The sequence below is a fragment of the Corythoichthys intestinalis genome, chromosome 17 (genome assembly GCF_030265065.1).
Source record: "Corythoichthys intestinalis isolate RoL2023-P3 chromosome 17, ASM3026506v1, whole genome shotgun sequence".
In the NCBI taxonomy this organism is placed as follows: Eukaryota; Metazoa; Chordata; class Actinopteri; order Syngnathiformes; family Syngnathidae; genus Corythoichthys; species Corythoichthys intestinalis.
In genome coordinates this window covers 24,180,203-24,208,105 of record NC_080411.1, presented here as the reverse complement: position 1 = coordinate 24,208,105, position 27,903 = coordinate 24,180,203, and the positions used below count along the sequence as shown (strand labels likewise).

Sequence of the window (27,903 nt, the reverse complement as noted above, 5' to 3'; positions counted from 1 at the left end):
CGCTTGTAGAATGAATTGGTCGAGCTCTGTGTGCCTGTGTGTGACGCACAGCTGTGGAGAATTTCCCGCCCCGCCGCAAGTAAATGTCCGATCGCTGTCAAGCACCTGTGTAATAGAAGCCGAGTAACGCCCTCTCTCGCTTACGAGCGAAGTGAAAGTGAAACAAGAAAGAAAACAAAAAGCTATGGCGAGCAGAGGAGTGGAGAGACCGAATTTTGAGGAAGCACTGGCTTCTTTCAAATCTGCGGTGTGGCAACATTTCGGTTTCCCCGTGGACTACAATGCGGTGGGGGAGCAAAATAGGAGGGAGAGAAAATATTGAAAAAAAAAAAAACAAACCAATTTGCAAGCATTGCTCAGCGCTTGTTGCCTATGCTTATGGCAACAATTATAACATGACTCCGGCACCTCAGCCGGCATCACCCACAGATATCACTTTCTCAGAGCAGGACAACCCCGGAGATGACACCGGTGAAAACACACGGCGGGCTTCGTTAATTTATTTGCAATGCTTGACCCGTGTTACATTGATCCCTCGCAGACATATTTCTCCAACAACGTATTCCCCGACATTTATGAAATGGCAAGCAAAGCCATCGAAGATGACTTCGCTAAAGCACATAGTTTCGCCGTGACCACTGATAGTAGGGCGTCCCGTGCTACAGAGTGCTACTACTTAACTGTGACGGTCCACTATAATTCACACATATCAAGTTGTACGGTCTCGGCGTAATTTGTACAAGTGAGCACTGATTTTTAAATGTGTACGCCGTACGTTACGTTCAAATTCTGTACGTTTTCCATGCATTACGTTTTTTTCCTCCGTTCGTTAATACGTTGGTTGAATGACGCGAGAAAAGTCAGAGGCATGGAGAGGGAAGAGTGTTTGTTGTGACGCTGTAGCAAACGTGATGCTAGGCTAGGTGGCTCCAATATTTCCTGACTGTAGCCGACAGCCTACAACCTACGCCTAGATATCTCATGCATATAGAACTACATGCGAAATGAGAGACTCGGTAGCGTTAGTAAACAGCCGCCATTTTAGAGCAGTAAACTTCTCAGAAAGGCTCTGTTGTAGTGAACCTTCCTAGTGAATCTAAGTAACTTTTTATCTAAAATACTCCTAAATCGGCAAAATCTTGACTTGAGTCTATCTTTAAATGATGAAACAGTTTTAAAAATTTCACGTCAAAAGTAGACAGAAGGAAACTAATGCAAAAACGGGAGCAATTTGATCAACTTTAACGGTTGATTCAGAACATTAAATGACCTCCAAACATAGCAAAAGTTACTATGTTTTTTTGTTTTGTTTTTTTTTTGAAAAAAAAAAACAACCAAAAAAACAAAAAAACATGCAAGGTAACACCAGTTACTTTGCCAAGTAACTTTTTTACTACTGTGTGTGTATTTCAGTAGTCAGTCACTAAACTAGCCAAAGAGCTAAGAGGCATTTTAACAGTCGAACATGTTTACATTTTGAAGTGTTTATTTCATTTTCTTAAAAGCAAAATAAAGGCAGTTTAAAAAAAAAAAAAAATGCAAAAAGCAAACTGAAACTGAACCGAAACCGTGATCAAAACCGAGGTTCAAACCAAACCGTGGGCTTACTGAACCGTTGCACCCCTACTATTTAGGCAATTTTATTTCATCATTTATAAAATGTTTTGACTCTATTTTTTTCCCATCATTTTCTGTGTATGAAATTTAACTTCCCCCAAAGTTTAAAAAAAAAAGTCAAGTAAAAAAAAAAAGTAAAAGATAATGCCAAACTGGGTACTTGGTAGGTAAAATTCACTTCCGATGGCGTGCAATATTTTTTCTTATTATATGGTCCGCTTCTGTTTTGATTCAGTCTCAAAGAAATTGCTATGGTAATGGTGAAACTATGGGACTATGAAGTTCTGACTCACAAAGGGTCGGAACTCAAAAGACTGTGTTCCCTTGATGGAATGACCTCATTGTACGTTGCTCATTCATTTCAGTCTCTTCACTTGGCAAAAACCTTCATGATCAATTCAACATGTTTTCCCGAATAAAGGAGTCAGCATTTGGAAGATACCACTTGACAAAGCAGAAGCTACTCAATGTCTTCTTCGAGGAGAAAAACACGCTGAAAAATCAAGTAAAAGACCTGAATACTCAGCTCCAGTTGGCAAAGGAGCAAATAAACAGTCAAAGGCAAACACTAGCGGATCTCTCAGCTAAACTGAAGTCAGAGGGGAAGGAGAACAAGATTCTCTGGGACCAGGTGGAATATTTGACCAATGAGGTCCAAACAGAGAATAAAAAAGACACTGAGGCCAATGCACTTGGAAAACCACATGAAGGATTGACCAATGAGGTAAAATCTGGAAGTAATAAGGAGAATGAAAGCCGGTTTCCTCCCAAATTAGAGGGAACAGAAAGTTGCATGAAAAAATGTCAGAGGATGACGGAGAAAAACAGCAAAACTATGCTTCAACAGAATCAGAGGTTTTTTGAATCAAGGAAGACTTTCGATGACAAACATCTGTTTTTCAAAGAGAAATGTTTGTGGGGCGGAATACAAAATGAAGAAGTCACAGAAATGCGACTAAACGATAACAGGATGGCTCCAGTCGAGTGACTGAAAAAATCTCGAACATTTTTTATGAAGAAAGGTTGTTAGAGTGCTTTACATTTCTATGCTTTGACAAGCATTCTTTGAAAGCATCTTTCCACTTACTGGAAAATAGTCATGATGGATTTTAGAAGTTAATAAACGGGATGATATATTTACTTTAGGTGCAAATTTGGCACTTGTAGAATCAGGCTAATCCTTAGGCTAAACATTGTATTTCTACAGAAATTTCACAATAGACTTATGATAAGATTCATATTTTGAGGATGAACATAAGTGTGTAATAAATATACACAGTATTGGATGTTGCCGAGCAAAATTTAAAAAATTAAGTATCTTAAATTTTGGGGACATTTATATTTTTCATTGTGGTTGAAAATTGCATACAAAACTTAGTTTTTCAACAATTTGTTTCATTATGAATATATATTTTCTTGCTCGGCAACATCAATATGTATTCGGGAAGCATGGAAAATCCGGTGGCCGAATACCTTTGGTCCAGCCAAAGAATTAATAAAAAATATATACATAAGAAAAATAAGGTACAGTGGTACCTCGACATACAATCGCATTGACATACGATCCTTTCGACATCTAATGTAAAATTTGACTCGTCATAATGCTCGAAATACCACGATTTCAAACTGTGTCGCAATTTCATTGTTTTTCCCACAAGACGGACGGATTCTTTTGAAAGAAATCAACATGGGTCCCAAGAAGGTTGGTGTAGGTTGTGAAAAAAGGAAAAAGGATTAGCATTGAAATTAAGATGGAAATGATGGCAAAATATGAGCGTGGTGTGCGCGTCAGGGAACCAGTAGGGCCGGAATATGTCTACGATCTTGACGGTTCTCCTCCGACCTCCGTTCACCAGTCTTTATAAGATAATGTGCCAATTATTATTATTGTAACATCGGCAAGTAAGTCGCCAGCTTCATCTAGTTTTTAATTATTATGTCAGAGCTTGTGCAACACAACACGGCTACTGTACACTGTAGCCGACGCCAACAACATGAAAAGAGAAAGTAAAATCTCTTTCGCACCTCTCACTGTCATCAATCACATGTTGCGTCCAGGAACAGCATGCAAAACACAACTGCCAAATCATAACCCAATTCGTGACGTAATTATCATTATTATTATTATATTTTTATTCTAATTTGTACTTATAATTTATTTGTTTGGAACGAATTAAATTCGTATGTAGAGGTACCACTGTATTATAGTTTATCTCAGCATTTGTTTTTAGCCGAGGATGTTCATTTCATATAAATACATACAAACAGTTGACAAAATAAATGAATATATATTTTTAAAATAATAATATAAAACACACAAATGTCAGAATCACTGTCAATCATCTTATGGGTTGGCATGGTGATGCTCCTGAAGTTAGAAAGTGTGACTTCACAAAGGCTTGGAATGTCGTTTGTAAATGACATCATAGCTCTGTATGCATTTCACACATTTCAAGTATTTTTAGTCATGGCTGACAGCTTGAAATTAGTTCATGTAGACACTTAACAACCATTTATTTCAACATCTTAATGTGAGCGCCATACAAAATGTTATCCCGAGCGAGGGAATTAGCATTTGGCCGGTATTACTCGGCCAAACAGAAGATCCTCAGTGTTTTCAATGAGGAAGAAAAGAAATCGCTGGAAAATCAAGTTAAAGACCTCAAAGCTCAGCTCAGAATGGCAAAGGAACAGATAAACTGTCAAGGGCAAAAACTAGCAGACTTGTCTGCAAAGCTCAAGTCGGAGGGCAATGAGAACAAGATTCTCTGGGACCAGGTGGAATATTTGACCAATGAGGTCCAAGCAGAGAGTAAAAAGAAAGACACTGAGGCTAATGCGCTTGGAAAACCACAGGAAGGATGCAGTAGCTTTTGGGAGAAGCGTCTGAGGACCAAGATTGTCAGGGAAAATGATGGTGACATGCCGCTCAATGGAGATACACTGCAGGAAGAAAACAATCACTTTGAAGTAAGTTCTAGGTCTACAGTGAAACGTGGCGATGCAAATTCCATGAACCTAAGTACCTCATTGTCCTCAAGTGATACACTATCTGACACCACAAGTGTTTCATTGTCTCATGACAGTGATGACAGTAACAATGCTGCATCAGAGCACATATATGATCTGGACTTCAATGAGACAATGTGGGGGGACCTGAAGAAAGAATTCATAGAGATACGACGGGACAATAATCAAATGGTTCCAGTTGAGTAACTGAAAGCATGGAAAATTGACCTTGAGATCAAAATTTTAAATCCTTCACATATTTTTGTGTGTGACTAAATATGAAAACTACAGTTTTGAGTAAATAACTGTTGAGCAAAACTTTATATTTTCTATGAAAAATAGTGCAAGAATATGCTAGAATGATATGACAGCGTGTGATGAAACAATAAATAAGAACTTTGCATTTTTTAAAATGTGCTATAATGTTTGCTGTGTTTGATTATTCTTTCAGCTAAAGTTGAAATTGTACATTACATACATTCACAACTATTTATTGCTTCAGATGCATTGTTGCAAGATAACTTTTTAGAATTAAATGTTTGATGCAGCTATTTTATATGTTATATGTTTTGTCTGTCTTGGTATCATGTGTAATGAAATGTTTTATAATGCAATATTTTATATATGCTGGGTGATGTTTTATACATCTATCTTGAAACTTCACTGTTGACATTTTCTAATTGAGATATAAAGTTGTAGTGAAATTAAAGTGAAACAATTTCGCAATGATTTGTGTTTTTTTATATATATAAAAAAGCTGGATTTGAAAAAAAGTTAGTCTTTTTAGTATCAAATGTTTGTGTAAATTTATTGTATAAATGTAAGACGTTAGCAAGTTAGATATGTATATAAGACAAGTATATTTTCATGCCACTAAGTGTTGAAAAACAATTATATGTATGGCAATCATTGCAGTTTGCTATGTTTTGCTCTTATTTTGTTTAACTATTGTGTCAAAATAACCTGTCACAAATGCAAAATTGGATCAAACTTGCATTTTCACGAATTCCAATAAGAATATGCTTTTTCACCCCACTCATTCTGATTCTGATTCATCTAACGGTGTTAACATAGGTGGTTAACTGAGGGACTGACATTACACATACTTTATGTATATTAGGGGTGTGACAAAATTTCCAAATGGTGATATATTTTGATATTTTGCATCCTGAAAGGTTATCTATACGCTCATCCGATGAATCGAGATATCGTTTTAAAAAGGTGTCATTGTTTAAAAAACAAATATAAGAAACCAAGAACTTGCTACCCAAATCTTCCACCATAAACTAAGTATATGGCTGCCATAGATGGCGCTCGACGCCCAATCCATTCACACTGGGAATAACTAAAGAACATTCGTTCATTCAAAACCACTCTTCCGTCACTTTCCGTGTATCGGGGTATTTACAGGTCACTTTATGTTCATTTTATGGCATTTACAGGTCACTTCATGTTGAGTTTGAGTCACTGTCTATTCATTTCCGGGTCACTTCCTGTTTTGTACTCCAAAATCATCATGAAGTGACCCATAATTAACAGGAAGTGACTGAAAATCAACACGTAATGACCTGAAATGGCCCAAAATTGCCTCGTTGCCTGGCATTGGCTGCCACTGACGGCCATAGAAGTGGGAGGGGTTCATTTGCTGCCACACTCCCAGTTCAAATGGATTGTACGTCTACTAGAGATAAACTTGCAGCTGAAGGATGAAAATAGCTTGTTTTCCTGTTTTTTTTAGTTGTTTTGTAGAATGAGGTCCTAACCAATATTTCGATAATCGCATTGCCATATCATGAGATCGTTATAGTGAGTTTTGAATCACACATCGTATCGTATCGTGAGGTACCAGGAAGTTCCCAACCCTAATAGAAATGTATGACCTTCATCTTGGGAAATGCTGCATACCTGCACTAGATCACTGTCAGGTGTCTCTAACTTCATCTCGACTGCACTGTGGCCTTGGACACTGGATCTGCTGAGGCAGCCGTGCTGGATTTGCTTACTCTCCACCTCCATAATCAGCGGTCCGTCAGAGATGATGCTGACCGATTCCTGGAAAGTGACACTCTTCAAGGCTCTCTCCTTAGGTACAGGGCCATTAACATCCTCGGGTGCCTGCCATGATTTCTGTGAAACAACCGATAAAAAAAAAAAAAAAAAGATTCAAAAGCTGCTGTGAGGCTGCATTGCAGTGATACACAGCAAATGCATGGAGCATGTCTTGCTTAGTCCAACCACTGAGTGGAGCCAACACCTATCAGTTTATGTAGAACAGACCAGAATAGTCCCCTTTACAAAGGTCACTTTGTGACAAACATTTATATCCTTTTAAGGACAAATCCATTGGCCTGTGCTTTTGCACCCAACACATTCTAGACTTAACAGAAACCTTTTTTGGGACCTTTTTCATTCACTGCAGGCCACACACAAAAAGCTTTGTCCTTTAAATGCCTTTTATTTTAACACTTGAATTCTTGAATACGTTGACTTCCACAAGAAGGCTTGTTGACCTTGTTTGTGTACAATGTTTAAAAAAACAACAGCTCTTTGAATTGGGTCACAGTTGGGTGCTTGCCTTAGTAAAGTTATGTTCCAAATGTTTCTGAAATTGATGTGGTATAATGTGTTGATATGTGTGTTTCAGTGATTTCTCCAGAGCACTCATTCTCAAAACGTCCAGGATGGACTGTGTATATTGAAGTTTTTGTACTGCCAGCAAGCAGTTGCCAAGCAAGTATTTTGTTTATTGTTCTTTACTGTGATGGATGGATTTATTTTTTTAATCGAAAACTTGATTTAAAGAAAAAACGGAATAATTCCTTTAAAAAAGGAGGATTGCCTTATAAGAACCACCCCTTTTTTCACTTTCTGTTATTTTGCTTTTCACTCTCCTGCTGAGCTCATTCTCCTTCCTTCCTACTCCCTGGGATTATTAGGGAAACATTGCAGTCACATGGTGGATTATAAATGTGGCCTTTTCACAAAAAACATTTCTCCGTGTTAAATTCAACAATATTCTCCAGTAAATTTCTTCTTGTTCTTCTATTGAGGACAAATAAATCCCCGAGGGAAACGTATTGACCTATTTTGCTTAGTCATGTGAATTTTATACTGTTTTATACTGAAGTACAATGGAATGTCAATTTTATATGTATGACAAAACACATAATCGATGCAAAATAATATTGCATGGACGTAATAGTTAGAGCTGTGTGCAAAACTATAAGCAGTCGTTTAAATGTGAAACCATACAACAAAGGAGTATTCATTGAGAGTTTAGAGGTAAAGGGGTGCTAAATGTACGGAATGCTAATTAAACCGGGAACATCCTACAAACATGCTGGGATTACTAAGGTCATTCCTTGGCATAGAACGATATTTTTACTCGATTTTTATAACATGTCATCAGAATAAATGTTCAGTGTTCCACTGGTCTGTTTTTCTTTCTTCTTTACATAGCTTTGCAGCAAAAAATGGACGGCCGAACAGAGTTGTAACCACACCCAAGGGTTCCACCAACACACTGCGGGGAGCACAATACTGCAATGATGGAAACTTCTGACATAAACTAAGTGGTTTGAGGTATAAAGTCATATATTGTCACAACTATTTCTTAACAAGTGTCCTTGATTTTCCCTCCACCCCTTCCTTCCTGATGTAAATTGACAAGTCAAATGATTTCCTACCATTAATTAATCTCCCAAGGAATCCACGATCTCTGAATTTACCGCAGATTTCAACACCCTCAGCAGAGCTTAAAACAGTCCGCAGAATACAGGGCGAGGTACAAAATATTTCATTTTACCTTGAGTATTTAAACTGGCCGCTAGATGTCACGGTAAAGTAGTGCCCGCCACTGGCCCTGCTTGTTATGGAAGGATGCTTTTGCCTCACTTATAGTGGCCAGGTTGTTTAAGAAAAATTGTAGAGGTGTCCAATCACGTCATTTTCAAAGTATCAGAATCGGCAAAAAAATATCGGCCATGCCTGTTTTTAATATATATTTTTTTTTATTAAATCGTTTTCTAATTGTATTTAACGTTTCAGACATAATATGTTACACTTATCCAGAGTCTTTAGTTTAGGCTTAAGGAAGGGTTATCAAATTTATCCCAATAATGGCGGCTTTTAATTTTTTTAATAATCTATCACGTTAAATTACTTAACGCAATTAATGCATGCGCTGCACGACCCACTCCTGCATTCTCGCATTCCATCTATAATGGCGCCGTTTTGCCTATATAGAGAGCTAAAAGACAGCATAAAATCCGTAAAGTGAATTATGGCAGCTTTTGGAGCCTTACTTTAATTGGCTAAAGCCTTACAATTCCTCTCTCTATGATTAGAAATATCATGGGAAGAAATACGGGGCAGCAATGTAGCAATAGATCTATTTCTTAACACCTTAAATTATATCCCATCGCAGAGAAGATATATGAATTGGTAGCACTACGCACAGTCGTGGTTTCACTTGTCATGGTTCCACTTCCCATCATGCATTGGGCATGGCCTTCAGTATTATTTACTGAAAGCTCAACAAATACACTAGATGGCAATATTTAGTCACAATATACAAAGTCACAAGTCTTTCTATCCGTGGATCCCTCTCAAAGAAAGAATGTTAATAATGTAAATGGCATCTTGAGGATTTATTGTCATAATAAACAAATACAGTACTTACGTACTGTATGTTGAATGTATATATTCGTCCGAGTTTTATTCATTTTTTTCTTAATGCATTGCCAAAATGCATATGATCGGGAAAAATTATCGGGAATAATTGGAATTGAATCGGGAGCAAAAAAAAAGCAATCGGATCGGGAAATATCAGGATCGGCAGATACTCAAACTAAAACGATCGGGATCGGATCGGGAGCAAAAAAACATCATCGGAACAACCCTAAAAAATTGCAAACCAAACAATTTGCAAAAGAAAAAGAATCGAGAATGCTAATATAGCTAGAGGAGGGAATCTTTGGGCACCTAACGATTCGATTATGACTACGTTTCAGAGGCTACAATTTGATTATAAATGGATTATTGCTGACCCCCCCCCCCCCCCCCAATGGGTTTTCCCATTGACTGTGTATCAAATACTTGTTCTCCCCACTGTACATATGATATCTATAATCTACCATAGCATTATGTGGACATAGTTTTTAACGGCTGTCGGCAGCAGTCAGGTATTATTTTTTATTTTTTAATCTAGCGGCATGAGTTTAACCAGAGCCGTGAGTTGAGCACTGTCATGACACGGGAAATGACAAGCATGATGTTTACTCTCGGTCCGTTCCTCATTGCCACCCGAAGACCGTGCTGACTGTGTTTTACTTTCGCTTTACTTGACATATTTCAATAATCGGAATTTGGATGTTTGTGAATCGTTCTCGAATCTTCCACGGCCGAATCGCGAATAATCTAAGAAGCGGAAATCTGCACACTTCTAAAGCTGCAATACGAATGTAAAATGACCACAACAGAAGTGCAGACTAACAACGGAAGTGGACTTAAACAGATGCAGAGTTACAATGGTAGATACATTTTGGTAGATCCCTCTTTGTGACCATCTATGCTCTGAAGTAGTCATCTTGTTGAGACTGTTATATGACGTTCGTCACTAACGTTATCATCCAGTAGAGATCGTTGTAGTGTTGACCTTAGCCACTAACGTTAGCCAGTCAGACGTACTCTAAGTGTGTGATTACTTCCGTTGTAATGTGTTTGCTTCTGATAGAAAAAAAATATTTGGTCGTGTTAAGAATAATAAGATATATTGTACTTAATTGCCTCAGTGAATGTTTACTTTGTCTTTGGCCATCAATAGTAATGCTTGTAAAACAAGCAGATAATTTGTAGTTAGTATTATTTTATTTAATGCAATGTTATGCACTTAAAAGTTATTTTTTTCTGCTGTATGCAGTAGGCCTGGCTATGTTTACAATGTCCAGGTCAAGTGGATAGTTCGCATTTAGTTTAAATTTCCTTCAATTTCATTTCTGCCTCAACACTGTGTTTTTTACTTTATAAGCAATGCAAATAAAAAGTGTGTCAAAGACAATATTGATGTTCATTCATTTATAAACACAATGTTTCGCAGTGTTTTAGTATGCATTTGCAAATTCTTACATTCATTTTTGCATTAGTTTGCTTTATAACTGGACTATTTTTTTTTTAATGCCCGCGGAAAAACAACTTTCAAGCTGCAGAATCAAAAACTGGTCTCCGCAAAATTCAAGATTGTTAACCGTTTATTCAACACTTTTTCGCTGAGAATTCCTTTGGGGACGTATTATTGTATTCCTGCAAATGACCATCAGCTGTCATTTGTCTCCTGTCTTGACCACTTGAATAATTGTACATTATGTGTATAGGAGGAGTGCAGTGTCCATCAGACAAGACAGAGTAGAAGGGGAAGGATATCCTGTTACCGCCTGAGGAAAAGAATGTCTTGTATGGAATTTTGCCTCAAACCTGAGCAAAATCATAACAAATGAGGTGTGTGTGTGCATTTGCGTGCGTGGGTACGTGCATGCGTGTGTATGCATGCGAGCCATTGCACAGCAGGTGTGTATCCATTAGGTGAGCTGACATTCCAGACATACTGTAGCTAGCTCAAAGCTTCGACACTAATGAATGTGATGAAGGACACTGTACGCTGACTGCAATGTAAAAAGTCCCAAAATGCCCTTTGGCATGAGCATAGGAATGGAGGAGGAGATATATTTTAAATAAAGTCAAAACACAAACTTTAGCGGTGACCTTGTGTTATTACATAATTTTGAATAACCTTTGATGTCATTTTCATCAGGTTTACAAGACAATTTCTGTTTAAAATTTCCTTTTTCATGCTACAGTATTTTAGTTGGTCATTTTTGCTAACCTACGCAAACAATCAGGCTCTCATTAGTATGTCACTTATTGGACTGAATTTAAATATTTCATATCACAACTTAAACTCCGCTCTGATAGTTCGTTATCCCAGTGGGCTTAACGATCTAGGGTAGCCATTGTGCAGTGTGTGTGTGGGTGTGCAAATGCCTTTACATTATTTAGACAAGGAATAAAACACTGTGTATTAATCCTTTGATGTGGGGTGTCACAAGTGTTACTAACACGGACAGAGAACTCAGCGCAAGGAGATTGAAAGCTTTCGCTTCTATATAGCTGTAACAGACACGGGGGGGGGGGGCGATTGGGAGAAAAACAAGTGATAGTGAGAGAGAAAGGAATGGGTCGTGCGACAAAGGTAGAGATGCACAATAATATCGGTCACCGATAATTATCAGCCGATAATGGCAATTATGACGTCACACAGATAATCCAAATAAAACGAAATTCAACCGATAATGCAATCAGCGATTATATACTTGATTTAGCCTCCAAATGTGCGCAATCAACAGTTTTTTCCAATTCTGCTAGTTTTAAGGAGGTGTTTTTGCAGTGTAGTAATGTGATATATGTTAGGAATGGCTTACTTTTAAAGGCATTTTTGTGCAACTTGGGTGTTTACTCTCTAAGTAATTGTTGCCAAAAGCTTACCATTGCACAACGTTATTGCCATTGTTTAGTTGTTGGAATTTACTACTTGTTCATATTTGATGTGGAAAAATAAAAACAGCACTAAATTACATTTTTGCACAGTAACATTTGATCTTTGTATCCTTTAAAATTTTACATATATATTTGAATAGAATTATCGGTGTGACATTATCGGTTATCGGGTGGAAGGAGCAGGAAATTATCAGTTATCGATACCGGTTGAAAAATGTATTATCGTGCATCACTAGACAAAGGTATAACAAATGCCAAAGTATAACAAATGCACCTGTAAATATACTGTATGCTGTATTTGTATGGCTTAACACACTTTCAGAATCAGCAAATTTTTCCTGAGATTAGTGGGTGTGAAGGAAGCATGAAGTGTGCAGGTACATGCATAATAGGGCACGGTGTGATGTCATATCATCATTGATTTCAACGTTTCAAAATGCATGCGTGGTATGAAAAATATAATAATTAACTTGAATCCTCGAACAAACCACTCATGAGACAATTCTTCCAGTTTAAATGCAGTAAAGCTTTCGTACTTCTTCAACCTAAATCCGGTATTAGATCGCTGCATGTGACCGAGTGCTAATAAATGAAGCGGAGTGTGGAACGGCCCCCTTCGGGAAGGGGTGATGCAGTGAATGGGGAATGTGTCATGTCAATACATTATCAAGTCCATGGATAGATAGATATCAGATTCTGATCACCTGACTAATTAGTAAATTCTTCACAAGTTTTTTTTTTTTTTTTTTTTTTAGATATCTTGTACTTCTATCTTAAAAGGGTTAAAAGAGTACTGAAGCTTGGTTGGGGTGGTTGGACAGCTGAAAAGATTTTCCTTATTTTCAAACCCAAACCAAAGGTATGATCTGCACCGCCAACACACCACCAAACAAGAGTCGACTGCACTGAGTGCCGTTTCTTCTTCTTTAAATATACACAAAAGAAATCAGCAAATGATTCATTGCCTGAGTCAAAAGTAGCCGGAAATAGCAAACCACAGAACATCCTTTAAAACACTGCAAATATTAAACAAAAACAAAATGTATATCAAAAGAATTAAAATAAGTTAGAACATCAATAGCGGATGTAGCTACCAGAAAAATAGAGGATGTTATGGAGGAATATTGAGGGACACAACTCAGTGGAAAGGAATCAAAGGCCAAATAAAGATCCACATGTCTATGAGTCAGCTGTTACTGTCTAACTGCTAGTTCTCTCCCTGGCTTTCGTCATCCCAAACACATCTGGAAACTCTTATGCTCCTACTGTGACGCATATAGTCACAATCACAAATATGAAGACAATTTTTTTAGACTCCGCATAGCATGCCTGAGACTGGGTGGGGGTGGAGTGTATGTAGGGCTGTTATACACAAATCAAAACCTGACTGAAAGTTGGTCAGGAGAATTCAAATCATTTTCTGAAATGCAAGTCACTGTGAAAATTAAAGTCTGATGAAGCACAGTGCTTCAGCAAGCATCAAATTTCATTCACCCTCTTTTGGCTTGATTTCTATGATTCTATCAAGTAACTGGCACTTGTGTAGTAGAGTATTCTAGACTCAATGAACAAGGTTGGTTCTCCTGCATCATGTCTTTTTCATTTAAATTTTTAACACTACTGCATTTCAAAAGCATTGTTTTGTGGGTGTGTCTTGTGAAATAACATGAGCATCACTCTTGTGATGTAAATGCAGATTTTCTGATACATCATTCCAGTTGATGACATTTCCAATGTCCAATGGGAATACAATGTTGAAATCATAACATACCGATATTTTATCCAATGAAAAGTAATATTTATATCTCCAAGTACAATACATCACCCATAGCGCTCAAAATTTAAATTTGTAAATATGACTGTACTCACAAGTTGTTTCTGCAAGCCTCAACAGCACGTCTGTCTTGGCAACTCTTAATCCATTAATTTCTAAAAGGTACAGAGCCTTCAAACAAAATGACTTTCTTCAACTAGTTTCAATAATGCCTTATCCTTCAGTTCTCTGCTCGTTTCAGCCTTGCTTCGTTTCTGCTCCAGATTGTGGGTGTGCCAGACTTTTTCCTGGCCAAGCCTTTTCCTCTTCTTCTTCCCCTCCTTTTCCTCCCCTCCCATTTCTTTCCTCTCCTCCACAAAGCCTGTCCTTTTTCAGCAGCATTCCTGCTGGCCGCTCACTGAGCTGTGATGTCATAGCGCAGAAGCATGAGTGCGTATGTATGTGCTCGCTCATTTCTCCAGATGCCCTCATGCACAAAGCTGCCTTCTGTGCAGATGACCAGGCAAACATATATCCACTCAATTGCTGCCCACTCCCACCTTTCTCTCTTAAAGCAAGAAGCTCCTCCTACTTTCTGATGATGAATAGATGATGAGTGATGAAAGGTGAAGGAGAGATGATAAGATGAAAATGGTATCTTATTCTGTCATCGTCACCTTAGGCTCACTGACTGACTCATGTGAGATTTAAAGGGGTGCTGCATTTTCCCGTATTCAACTTTTATTAAAAGTCTAATAAAATAAATCTTGATGCCAAGATAGGAAGGGACAAATTGCAGGAAAATGGAGAACATTAAGGGGGTTTCCATGAGGCTTTGACTTGTTATATTACGTGGCTACATGCTTCTCCAGAGGAACAACCTCCATGACAAAGTATCAACCAGTTGGAATAGGTTCAATACAGATATGAATCACATTTTTATAAGCAATGCTATGTCCGAACTTTAATTGTGATATGTGTGTTTGGTAACAGGATCACAGGGAGGGAAACCAGAGATACAGGGTCATGGCTCACTTTCTCTGCTGCTTACAAGCCTGAGCTCAACATGTAAACACTTTCCTTGAATGTGCAAAAGCAATTACTGGTATTTTTAGCCAAATTCACAAAATCACAAAAATACTGTTACAAGTGAAGCACAAATATCAGAATAAGTCTAAATAGTCAAGTCTCCACCAACTGGGACAGTTATGATTCGGAGTAGTAAAACCATCAATCTTTCATTTCCACAAGAGTGACTGTTAGCACTTGCAAGACAATGATTACTGTACTATATACAAAAAATTTTTCAGACTACAAGGCGCACCTGATCATTAGGCGCATTAGTGCATTAATGTACTGCATTGACATTTGTTTTTTTATCTTTTCACAATGTAATAATTGTTTTGTTTAATAATGTAATTATCATCAGTTTTATCTATGGGATAAAAGATGAATGTATGTCCTGAGCACTTCTTGGAGCAGTATATGTTGTAGTTATGATTAACAGTTATGCGCCAACAAAATAAGTTGAAGGTCATTAAGCACAACTAGAATTCATACATAGGGCGCATTGCGTTACAAGGCGCACGCACTGTCAATTTTTAACTTTACCCCATAATATGTAAAATAGTGTACCGTAATTTCTAGACTATATGTCGCTCTGAAGTATTTGTCGAACTAGCCAAAAAATGCATTGGACCAAGAAAAAAAAACCTGAGAAGTCTCACCGTACTATAAATCTAATTTTGGGAGGAATATGTGCCATGTGTTGTCCACAAATTGTCGCCATGTAGCTACAAGACAGTCACTAGTAGTGGTGCACGATAATTATCGGTCTGATAATTATCGGTCCGATAATAGGAATTATGACGTAATCCCAATAACTCCAATAACATTATATATTATCGGGCCTATTAATAATATTTTTGGCACGGGGTCAGAGTGGGATGTGAGCGTTTGTTTCCACTCCTGTTTTGCCAGTATGCAAATTTTTGTTAGCATTCTAGAGGCTGTATTTTTTCTTCAATTATTTATAAATCTTATTATGGCAATTAGCATGTTTATGTTTACAAGTTCTTGAGAGGCCTTTTGGTTATTGATAGGCTTGCTGTTCTATAATTGCCAGGTTAAGAAAGTTGTTTCATGGACCAAGACGACAAAAGTCTCCTCTCCTGTTGCACCAAATGTTTTATCTGCTGACAAAGCACAATACATGTTGGGTTTATGTTTGTTTTAGATCAGTGCTCATCGTTCAGAAGAACACATCGTCAATAATATTGACTGATTGATTGTGATTGACTCAAATTATATTTATTTGAAAAAAATAATATAGGCACTTTTTTAAAGTCAAAACTGTTCTTGTCTTTGTTTTGTTTATTATAATAAAGTTCATGTCATCATGAAAATTCTGGTTTGGTCAAAAGCAAATCTATGCTGAATCAACCAGTAATATTTTTTACCTATAGGTGTTCAAAAACTCAGGTCATTGAAAAATTATATATACAGTATATTATCGGTTATCGTATCGGTATCGGCCTTGAGGAGCAGGAAGTTATCGATATCGGTATCGGAGTCAAAAAATGGATCCCCTAGTCACTAGTATTACTTCAGCAACAAAAGAAAAGTCCAAACGAATTGAAAAGTTGCCAAAACCATTGCCGCCATGTTGCACAAATTCACGAATAACAGTTCTGCTGCTAGTGCTAACATAAACACCATTTAGCTTTGCTAGCTACTAATTTGCAGCATTTCAGCTCAACAATGGCAAGTTCGCCAGCTTTCTTCAACTTTGTTGGTATGCACACAGCCTTTTACTCATAATAAGAATTGAGAGTTGAGATCGAACGATTTGATAAAAAAAATTGTGATTCATTTTTCGGCCAGATCATCCAGCCCTACTACTAAAGCTGCTATTGTAATTTGTCAACAACTGATTTAATAAGCAACATCATTGAGTTTTGTAATGCTTTATTTTTCCCCTCCAAACTACATCTTCCCTCACCTATTATCTAAAACGGTGCCTGCCTGTCTTATGCTCATGCACATTAGTGGTGATTTGTATCATACGCGTCATTCGTCTTGGAGGCACATGCAATACCATTTGTCAGTTTTGTAAACAAAAGCATTAATGACTAAAAGTTCCATTGCAATCCGTTGTCAGTATATCTGTGAATGACAATAATATCCTTCGTTGCCAGCAATTCATGAAATGATCTGAAAACAACACAAGCAGAAAAGAAATCAACACTGAACGTGAGCTCTACTATTCTAGCCAAATACTTGTACTCTTGTGCCTTTGAAGTTCACCATTTTCCAAGTTGGGGCGGGGGGTACAAATAAGCTATTCATAAAATGGTATAATAGCTAAACAATGTATTAGGGGAGGTTGTTAGACACACAGTTGATTGGCAGTGGATTTGAAACGAGACAATTCAATGGTTATAAATGATTACAGAACTACACTAAAAGAAGGTTATACAGTAGGAGCACATGTAATGTTTAATTCATGTGCGTGTTTGTCCAAGTGGGTCAGTGCTATCGGGTCAATACAGAGCATTGCCCTCAGCAGTCTTGTGTCATGGAAGTTGGTCACGATTGATCACAAACCCAACAGCTGACACGCTAAAAAGCATTTTTTAATTTTTTTCTACTGGTGACACTTGAATTTTTAGATCTTGTATTGCAGAAAACACACACAAGGCATAAAAAGCGGTTTCTGTTTGTACATTTAAATAACCTACTGTATTTAAAGACAAAAGGATGGTTGTGTTCGATAGAACAATATGTTTAGAAAGCAGTTTCATCGCTCAATATGCCCCCGGAGTATTTTTAATTAGTCCGTTTAAACGCTGAGACCCCGTTTACGGACACATCGCAACTGCTTTTGTTTCAACCCAGTCATGAAAAAAAGGTAAGTAATTACATTTATGATTAGAATCTTCACCCTTTTTAGCTTAGAATCATTAACTGATGTCTATTATTTCGTTTAGAAAAGAAAAATGACTTTAGTTATTCACTCATGTGTTTTTAACTTTTAAACAAATCACGTCGCAATGAGGAAAATTGCGTCTGTAAATAGTTTACTGATATCTACCACATAACTATCGCTTTATTGAACTTTTGTTTGTTAGTGTCGCATTTTCCCAAAATTTTAGATAATAAATAACTAATCCAAACAATGAAGATAATTTAAAAAAAAAAAAAAAAAAAAAAACTTTAAAAGAGAAAATATTTAAAAAAGAAAATCTCGACCACCCGTTTTATCCGCGATTTTCGTCTCGCGCTTCATGCGAAATAGGTTTTAAAAGTTTAATAAGTTAAGTTTTTAAGATATAAAAGTCAAACAAATCCCAGTTGTGCACATTCTCATTTGTGTCTTTACACTCAGTGATACATGCTACACAATTTTTGGATCGAAACAAGGTTAAGTATAAAATAATATCTAGTTAAAATCAGTGTGTCTTTAATCCTGCTCGAGCTTGATCGTGCTACAAGTTACCGGAAATGCAGCACGAGCCAGAAAAAAGACGTACGTTGCAGTTGAATGCGAGCGCGAGAAGAAGGAAGGACGCAGCAGGCTGACTAGTGTCCTATCCATGATCTTTTCAACCTGTGTTGCTGTTTGTATTACTTATGGGATGATATCGATGTATTAGATACATTAGATCAGGGGTTTTCAACCCAGTCCTCAAGGCACACTGTGGGTCCTGGTTTTTGTTCCAGCCGATCCAGCAGAGACAGTTGAACCAATGAGGCTTCTGCTAAAACAAGCCACACCTGACTGCAATCAACTGATTGCACTTGTAAAACACCAGATTGGGGAAAAAGTGTTGTCATCTTGTTTGGTAAGAATGAAATCCTGCACCCACAGTGTGCCTTAGTGGAATAGGTTGGGGACCCCTGCATTAGATGCTTAAACTATAAAACCTAGGTCCCAGGCTTCGAGGCAAAACACGATACATAGATGGATAGATAGATGTATCTTTTTACTGGGAATTCTCCGTTCATGTTCACATTATTGCCTGCATTACTTTTCAGAAGTAATCAAAGCCACATACATCTACACAGAGGAGTAGAGAAATGAGGCAGAATGACCCGGCTAGAGATGAGACGTTGAGGGATGCTATTATAGATGTGGGGAGGACAGTGTGATCAGGGAGGCCCACATCTTTACGACATGACAGATGACATCAAACACAACCACAAGGTGGTCAACGAGTTTAAAGCACAGAGCCTGTCAAGGATGAGCATAAAAATGACAGTGAAAAGGCTGACAATGTGAAGTGATGCTGCTGGGAGTCAGTTCAGGGTAGGTTTTGTTTCTCAGAGTTCATAAGTGTGTTATGGAGGGTCTTTTTGTTTTTAAATTCTTGTTGCTTCTATAGGTCTGAGCACGGCAAAGGGGAGAATGATGGAGGGATTGGTTTCCTCTCCCAGGCCTTCAGAAGAGCCGTGCACTCTGGGAAAAAACTTCCGCAACGACAAGGACATAGTTGAGTATCTGTCCGAGAAGCATGGCACGACCGTGAGGTAACAGTTAAATCTCTTTTTCATACAATTCGATTTGTCCATTCGGCCAACGACTATGTAATGACAAGGAGAGGGGAAATCATTTTTAAGAAATAGATAAAATAAAGTTTCTGTTACAAAATGTTACTTGAAGTGTTTGTTTATTTATTATGTACCAGGACGGATGTCCAAAACCTTTTTTGTAAATAAGAAACTTTGAAGTCTTAGAAATGTCTATTCTTAACTCACCTGATTTGACCTACTTTTCAGGTGTAAAAAAAAAAAAAAAAAAAAAGCCCTCCTGTTCAAAATTTTTCTTCCCTCAGAGAATAGAGATTTTAAGCTTTCCAATGACGTCTCACACGTGCATATAGGACAATTTTGAAATTTGGCCAAATTGGGGTCTTAGAGTGGAACTTCAAGCCACCTGAGTATTTTCCACCATATCCCTTGCAGTCAAAACGTCTTCAACGCATTTTTAATACTAATTAAAAGAGGTAAACAGAGCTGAAACTATGTATTCATCAATCTAAAGCTATTTTCAAATTATAAAATTGAATCATTGTTCTAGTCTAAATAGGGTTATGAAGCTAGTATGAAACAACAAAAGCTATTGAAAGTTTACCACAGTTTGTACAAAACCTATGCATATCCCAGATCAAATGTACTCTAAACAGGAAGCCTGTACTAACTTGTATCCACGGATATGGCCTCCTAACATAGGAAATGCAACCTAAAACACAAAAGACCACCTGCAATAGACCACAACACATAAAAACAATGCACTGTCAGGCAACACTTTATCACTCAAAATAAGCTGCAAGGAAAGCTAATTTTTTGATGAATGAAATACATCTACTGAGTAGTGCATACATGCATTGAGACATCTGGACAAGATCAATCTTTTCCACCTCTTTACAGCAAAAGCGGTTTACTTTTCAACAAAAAACAAGAACTGCATTGTTCACAAAGGCATTCATCAAGAAGAAAATGTATTGTTGAAGCTAAGCCTTTTAGGTGACTGATACATTGGGTATGAAACAGTTACTGACACTTCCCATAAAGCATTGTTGTTTGATGAAACAGTGGCATCCCACACAGACCTTGGGGGAGACGTATCGATATACCCAAAAAAGAACCCAGCACGTCTGTCTAACAGACCGCCATTGCATATTGCAACACTTCAAAAGAAAAACAATGAATGTAATATCAGCTGGTCAGTGCCAGAGGCTGTAAGACCAGACCACAACTAAGTTTTTGAGATGAGTCATGTGCAAGAGAGGAATGCGTTGCATATTTGAGCTCATGGCTCACTGTTTGTGTCTTTTTCAACACAAACCAAACACCTCCCAAAAGACCCCTCGGTGAATCAACAACAAAGGGTCCAACAGGCAGGCATGGAGTGAGACTCTCTAGGCTGAATACTAATGCTACACTTGAACACTCTAAGAGATGGAGTGCTCTTTAAGAGCGGAGAGGTCTGTAGTCACATAGCATGACCAGTTGTGTACATTTACTCTGCATGCAGTGTACAGAGATCCAGAGTAATGACAGGTCCACCTAACACAAGAGCAGGGAAAACATGGAAAACAGCACAGTCTTGTTCGAGGACAACTCTGAACAGCCATATGATATTAATTGTCTTGGCCTAAGCAAACACATTGTCTGTTAAGGATTTTGCACGTGAAGACCACATTTCTCAGCATAAATTCCTATTGTGAACAATTTTTTCTAGCCTGTACAGTGAAGTGACACTGTGTACTGTGTGTATGATTTCTAAAGTTGATTGATGTGAGCTGATTCTGGAATACATATATACATTCTAGGGATGTCCCGTTCGCATATTTTTGCACCTGAGTCCGAGTCACCTGATTTTGAGAATCTGAAGTGTTGCGGAGTATAAAATGTACAGTATATACTTTTGTTTCTTTTGGCAATGTCATTGTATTTCTGTATTATTTTTAGGGCTGTCCCAAACGACTAATTTTCTCCCGATTAGTCAGCCGACTATTTTTACGATTAGTCGACTAATCTAATAATTAATTTTTTATTTATTAATTTTTATTAGTTTTTTAAACTAATTTAGCAATGAAATTTTTGTTTGCTTATCAATTAAAAAAAACAACATATTGGAACACTCAAATCATTTATTAAAGTACAAATAAACACGTAAATAACAATTAAAAAATCACAAATAAACAATGAGTTCAAATGCTGATAGAATTAACTAGTGTAGCATCCTGATTGAAAAGATGGTCTCTTAAACTGATGGTTTACAACTTTTATTCCATCCTTGATGTAGAGCTACAGTGCACACAAATAAAGCAACACAATTAGAAATTAACAAAAACTTTTCACCTTTTCCCTTTTAAACCTTATTTATATATCAATGAATTGCCTATATGAATTGCCTTTACCTTATTACCTTATCATTGACAATCTCTCCCTTGAGTGCAATCACTGTTTATACTGTATATATTTATGACCTTTTAACCTTATATAATTTTCTATACCATAAAATAAACCATAACATGAAATAAACCTTTCAATTAGCATTAAGAACAATACTAATAGCACTTATAGGCCCATTGTCAATGAAACATTATTATTTAGTAAGGCGACAGCACTCTCTGGTGTACAAAAAATGAAAAAAAAAAACAAAAAAACAAAACCTTACAAACTGCGTGAAGGCGCTTGGGGTGTTTATTCACGGCCGACATGCAGCCAAGCTTGGCACTGAAGAGACAGGACAGAAGAGTGTACTCTCCTTTGTTTCTTTGAAATAAGTCAATGTTTTGGACACTCTGGTGCGCTTTTTTTGGCTTTGTGCCGCTTTTCCTGCTTGCAAACAGAGCATCCGACATTCTAACTTTCCACGCATATATTTTTTTAACCCTTCATTAACCGTCGACGGCATGTTGTGCTCGTCGACGGATTTACGTCATCGATGACGTCGACTACGTCGACTAGTCGGGACAGCTCTAATTATTTTGCTACCTTTTAGCCCTTAAAGTGATCCTCTACCTTAAATATATGTAGGCTCTAATAAACCACAATTGTTCTCTTGTACTAAAATATATTGTTAGAAACACATAATATGTTAAATCAATGGCAATATTTTATAATATTTAGTACACATTTTGACCGATAGTTAGCGCCATGTTTTGCGGGCTCACAGTGATGACGTAAAGGGGATCTTTCCAAATGTGTAGCGTATCCAACAATTGCGTATTGCTGCCTAAACTCGCAAAGTAAATTTTCCACGATGTGCTGCTTTTGGATGCAATTTCCAGTCAAATTGAAACAAGGGGAGTGACGTGAGTGGTCAAAGTGGAATTATTAGTTTTTGTGAATGTGCATAAGTGGAAGCTTCTCCCCTTTTTGGTCCCTGTATGCACGAATCCTACCTACCACGCGTTACAACTGGCGCACAAACATTTTCCCTGGATCCTTAGTCAAGTAAGGGATCCGTCTATTTTCTGGATCCGACGGTCCCACCGCGGCTGCAATATTGGTTTAGGATCTGTCTATTTTCTGGATTCGACGGTCCCACAGCGGTTTTTCGGATCAGTCTGTTTTGTGGATATGACGGCCTGATCGCGTCTGCAACTTTACCATGGGATCGGTCCAATTCCTTGATCTTCGAGTGAGTGAAAAAACGTGGATTTGGATTACTATTGTTATCTTTTTTGTTGACTATCCTTCGTGGGAGTTTTCCCCAAATCATACCAAATAATTAAAGCACTATGGCACGCTACAGTGACTCTGACATGGACATTACTTTTATGTTGGAGTGGAAACGCGTGTGTGTGTACCGCTGAGCTTCCGAGTGACGAGTTGTCAAGGTGGAAATATTATTTTTTGTGAATAAATGTGCATAAATGGAAGCTTCTCCCCCTTTTTGTACTTTTATTCACATATCCTACCTACCACGCGTTACAATGTACAAGACATGGATTACACTCGATTCCAGGATTTGTTCCTGTCAGATGACGGATTTAATGAGGACAGGTAGCACACGACAGCTCTGGATGCTAAAAATCTACATAATTATACTGGGATAAGTTTGAAAATGCAATAGATTATCTTGAGGAACATACATAAACCGGGGTTCTCAACAGCATACACTCTCTATTGAGACTCATTGAGATGCACTTGCCGCGAGTACATCACCAGTTTTACCCAACTCGTCTTATCAGGTACTGTATTTCCTGCTCTCATTTATTCTTTGCTGCTCGTCTTGTGAACGACCGACAGTGCTGTCCTACTCTTCACTTTTCCGATCTGGTTCGAATTGGAAGGGCAGAACCGACGACATGATGGGGTAGCTAAGAAAGACACGCTGAAAGTTCGGCAACGATAACAAGAATGGCGACCTATCACTTAAAATAATTTTACAAACTTTGTTAAAACGAAAACATTAAGAGGGGTTTTAATATCAAATTATTATAACTCATACTAACATTTATCTTTTAAGAATTACTTGTCTTAAAGATCGAGGATCACTTTAAAAATTAAAAATTTAAAAACACACATTTTTTAATTATAAACTTTTCCCCTGATTCTGATACGTTGAAAAATGGCCCGAACAGCCCAATTTCCTATCACGTGATCACTTCAGGGACATCCCTAATACTTGCTGTACATTCATACATACAGTACATACAAAAGTATATCAGCCTTTGCTGTTTAATATTTGACAAAACATATTATATGCAAAGAGTCATTACAGGAAACAACCACAGTAGACTTGGTAGATTCCAGGTCATGTTACCTGGTATAATGTTCCTGTGTATTATGTCTGAAAGCGGTTTTACAGTAGCACATTGCTGCTATTCCAATGCTTGAAAAAAATAAACAAGGTTAACACAGACAGCCAGCCGCTCTAGCCCAACCACCTATGTTGATTCTACAGGCAACAATCATTAAACTCTAATTAGCTGCTTGACATCAGCCTAGTCTTAAATGAACTACTTGAGGTAAAGTGCTGTGAGATTAGATTAGTGACAACAGGATAGCGGCTATGTTTAGACAGCTTAATGCACCTTCGAAAACACATCAGAGAAGACCATTATCATCACTGACAAGGTAGTAAACGCAGATATTTCAGACATTACAGCGAATAACATAGGATTTCAATTTAAGGAGAATATTTGAACTGAATTCACCTATTCCAACACTAAATAAAATTGAACCATCATACTAGACTTCTCTGAGCTGTCCAAAATGAATTCAGAATAACATCCACCACTAAAACAAATTATATACCTAAGTGTAAAACTAAAATTTGATATCTTTACAAATAATGTGTTTAACAAATGGTTGCGGTTTCTATAATGCATTGTAATGCTCATTCGCAAATTTACCTCATAGTTCTCAGTTTAGGGGTTCAAATATTGGCTACAGCCTTAATGTGTGGAGTTTGCATGTTCTCCCTGTACCTACACGGGTTTTCTCTAGATCAGGGGTCCCCAAACTTCTTCCTGTGAGGGCCACTTTTCCCTTCTCTGATGAGGGGCCGGGTCAGTTTGTAACAGAAAAAGTGTGACGATTGCAGGAGTGCCTAAATGTAAAAATTTATTGTTTTTCAGAAAGCCACCATCAAATAACCCTTTCTGGATTCTTCACGGAACAATAGTAAATATAATAATAGTAAATATAATATAATATAATATAATATAATATAATATAATATAATATAATATAATATAATATAATATAATATAATATAATATAATATAATATAATATAATATAATTAGGGCTGTCAAAATTATCGCGTTAACGGGTGTTAATTAATTCTTTAAATTAATCCCGTTAAAAAATTTGACGCAATTAACGCACTTGGCCCAGCTCAGACAGATTTAAATGACAGAGGAGTGAAAGGCCCACTTGTTAATTGTGTTTTGCGGAGTTTTGCTGCCTTCTGCTGGCGCTTGGGTGCGACTGATTTTATAGTGTAAGTAATTATTGCCATCAACAATGGCGGGCTACAAGTTTATTTTTTGATTGAAAATTTTACAAATTTTATTAAAACGGAAACATTAAGAGGGGTTTTAATATAAAATTCCTATAACTTGTACTAACATTTTTCATAAAGAACTACAAGTCTTTCTATCCATGGATCACTTTAACAGAATGTTAATAATGTTAATGCCATCTTGTTGATTTATTGTTATAATAAACAAATACAGTACTTATGTACAGTATGTTGAATGTATATATCCGTCTTGTCTTATCTTTCCATTCCAACAATAATTTACAGAAAAATATGGCATATTATATAGATGGTTTGAATTGCGATTAATTGCGATTAATTAATTTTTAAGCTGTAATTAACTCGATTAAAATTTTTAATCGTTTGACAGCCCTAAATATAATATAATATAATATAATATAATATAATATAATATAATATAATATAATATAATATAATATAATATAATATAATATAATATAATATAATAACACTATTAAATTACTATTCAAAATCACTATTAAATAGATAATAACCAAATAACCCTCTCTGGGTTCTTCACAGAAAAAAGCCAGGAAATAAATAACACTATTGGGGGGAAAGAAAAAAAAAATGTTCAGGGGGCCGGACCAAATGTGGAGGCGGGCTGTATCCGGCCCGCGGGCCGTAGTTTGGGGACCGCTGCTCTAGATAGTTCTTTTTCCTCCCACATCCCCAAAACACTTTCATTTGTAACGTAAATGACCACTTTTAATCATCCATAGGTCTGAATTTGTTTTGTCATTTTGTGCACATCAATTGGCTGGCAGTTAGTTAAGAGTGTATCCCACATCCTGCCAAAAGTTGGCTGGGAAAAGCTCCAGCAACTCTTGTGAGGATAAGCAGTACAGAGAAGGGACGGATGGTTAAAGAACTTTTACATCTTGGTGAATTAACTATTACAAAAAAATACATAAGAATTTCAGAAATGATCAAAGCTGTAAATGTGTAGCAGCTTTGTCGGGTACAAACTTCACAATGGGTGTTAGTTGCATGCACACAACTGTATAAAAGAGTATTATGTTCAGCATTTATAAGCAAAATGTAATGGGGTCTTTGCTACACTCTCAAAATCCAATGTCAAATATAAGTGAATTTGTATCTGTTTTCAGTTAAAACTAATGTAGTGCAGAGTCTGCAGACAACACTGTAGGATTTTAGTTTTAGGTACTGTAAAGAGGAAAACAAAAAGACAAAACATTGCTGATATCTGAGACAGGAAACTGACCTTGTCATCCATCCACCAAGTGTTCTTCTTTGACAGGAAAGTGATTTGAGCAGAATCTAGTAAGGACATTGCATTCCCAATCTTTTTATACTGTTTAATGGCATTTTAGTCCCAAGATAACATTTTAACACTGGAATTTCTTCCCAGTGCTATCTAACAACATGCCTTAAGCACTTTGCATCTGTGTACTCTGAGAGAAGCATTGTGCTAATCACCTGTCTATTTCAGGAAACCTGCTCATAAGCCTGCAAAATTTAGATAGAGGAAGGAGGCTCCACACAGGAAGAAAACAGTTTGTATGCCAGCATGTCTGAGCTGCAGATTTACAGTATTCCTGTTTCATTTAACTCGAACTGCCCATTCATCTGTCTGCTACATTCCCAACCAATCATGGTTTAGTACGTTGCAGAGAAACATTTCTAAATAGTTTTATTTTGAAATATAACCCTAATCTATGAATCAAATATACTATATACTATACTATATTCCATTGGCAACACTCTAACACTTAACCCTATGACTCTATAGCCTGACCTATTTTTATCCTCACCCCTAATCCTGACCTGGAGCAAACACGTGTAGGAACCTCCTAAAAATAAAAGCTTAATCACTTAAAAATGGACTAAAATCAAAATCCTTATCCTGTAATAAGATATTTTCATACAAATGCATAAGATAGACTGTTATGATCATGTTAAGTACTGCAGTTAATATGATGCCGTATTTAGAGATATATGTGTCCTTAAAATGTGAAATACAGTACTAACATATGATGTGATAATGTTAACTAGTTACTGATTTCTAACGAAGCATTCCTGAAAGTATTTTACCAGAAAGAGAAGCAACCACCCGTATTTCAAATGAAAGTTACCCTGATATTTTTCAGTCACATCTTGCCATATTCCAGTATAAAATAAACAAATATATATTTATATTATTTTCTTTATTCTTAAAAGTTTTACACATTAGTCATTTTTAGGTTTTGTTCCTATTTGTTGCCACACACACACGCAAACACACACACCACCATGTCTTTGAAGGTCAAAGGTTAGAATTGAGTTCGTTATTGTTTCTAGATGACCATTGAACTCAGTGATATTGGGGGTGGGGGGAACACATCTGCAAAGAATTGTAACTATATCCTCTTCCAGTGGATTTTCTGTCTGACTTGTTCACTGTTTATTCATGCTTGTGTTTGCAATTTGCTTTGTTTTAAAACAAT

At 37.0% G+C, this 27,903-nt stretch overlaps 1 protein-coding gene across 2 annotated transcripts in view; it reads right to left on the bottom strand.

Annotated features, from left to right (window-relative positions):
• LOC130905081 (A-kinase anchor protein 2) overlaps nucleotides 1-27,903 on the bottom strand; it is a 149,053-nt gene that overhangs the window by 14,677 nt on the left and 106,473 nt on the right. For both annotated transcript variants that reach the window (XM_057818098.1, XM_057818099.1), the window contains one exon: nucleotides 6,532-6,753. In XM_057818098.1, coding sequence (XP_057674081.1) covers nucleotides 6,532-6,753 — 222 coding nt within the window. The remainder of the gene's footprint in view (nucleotides 1-6,531; nucleotides 6,754-27,903) is intronic.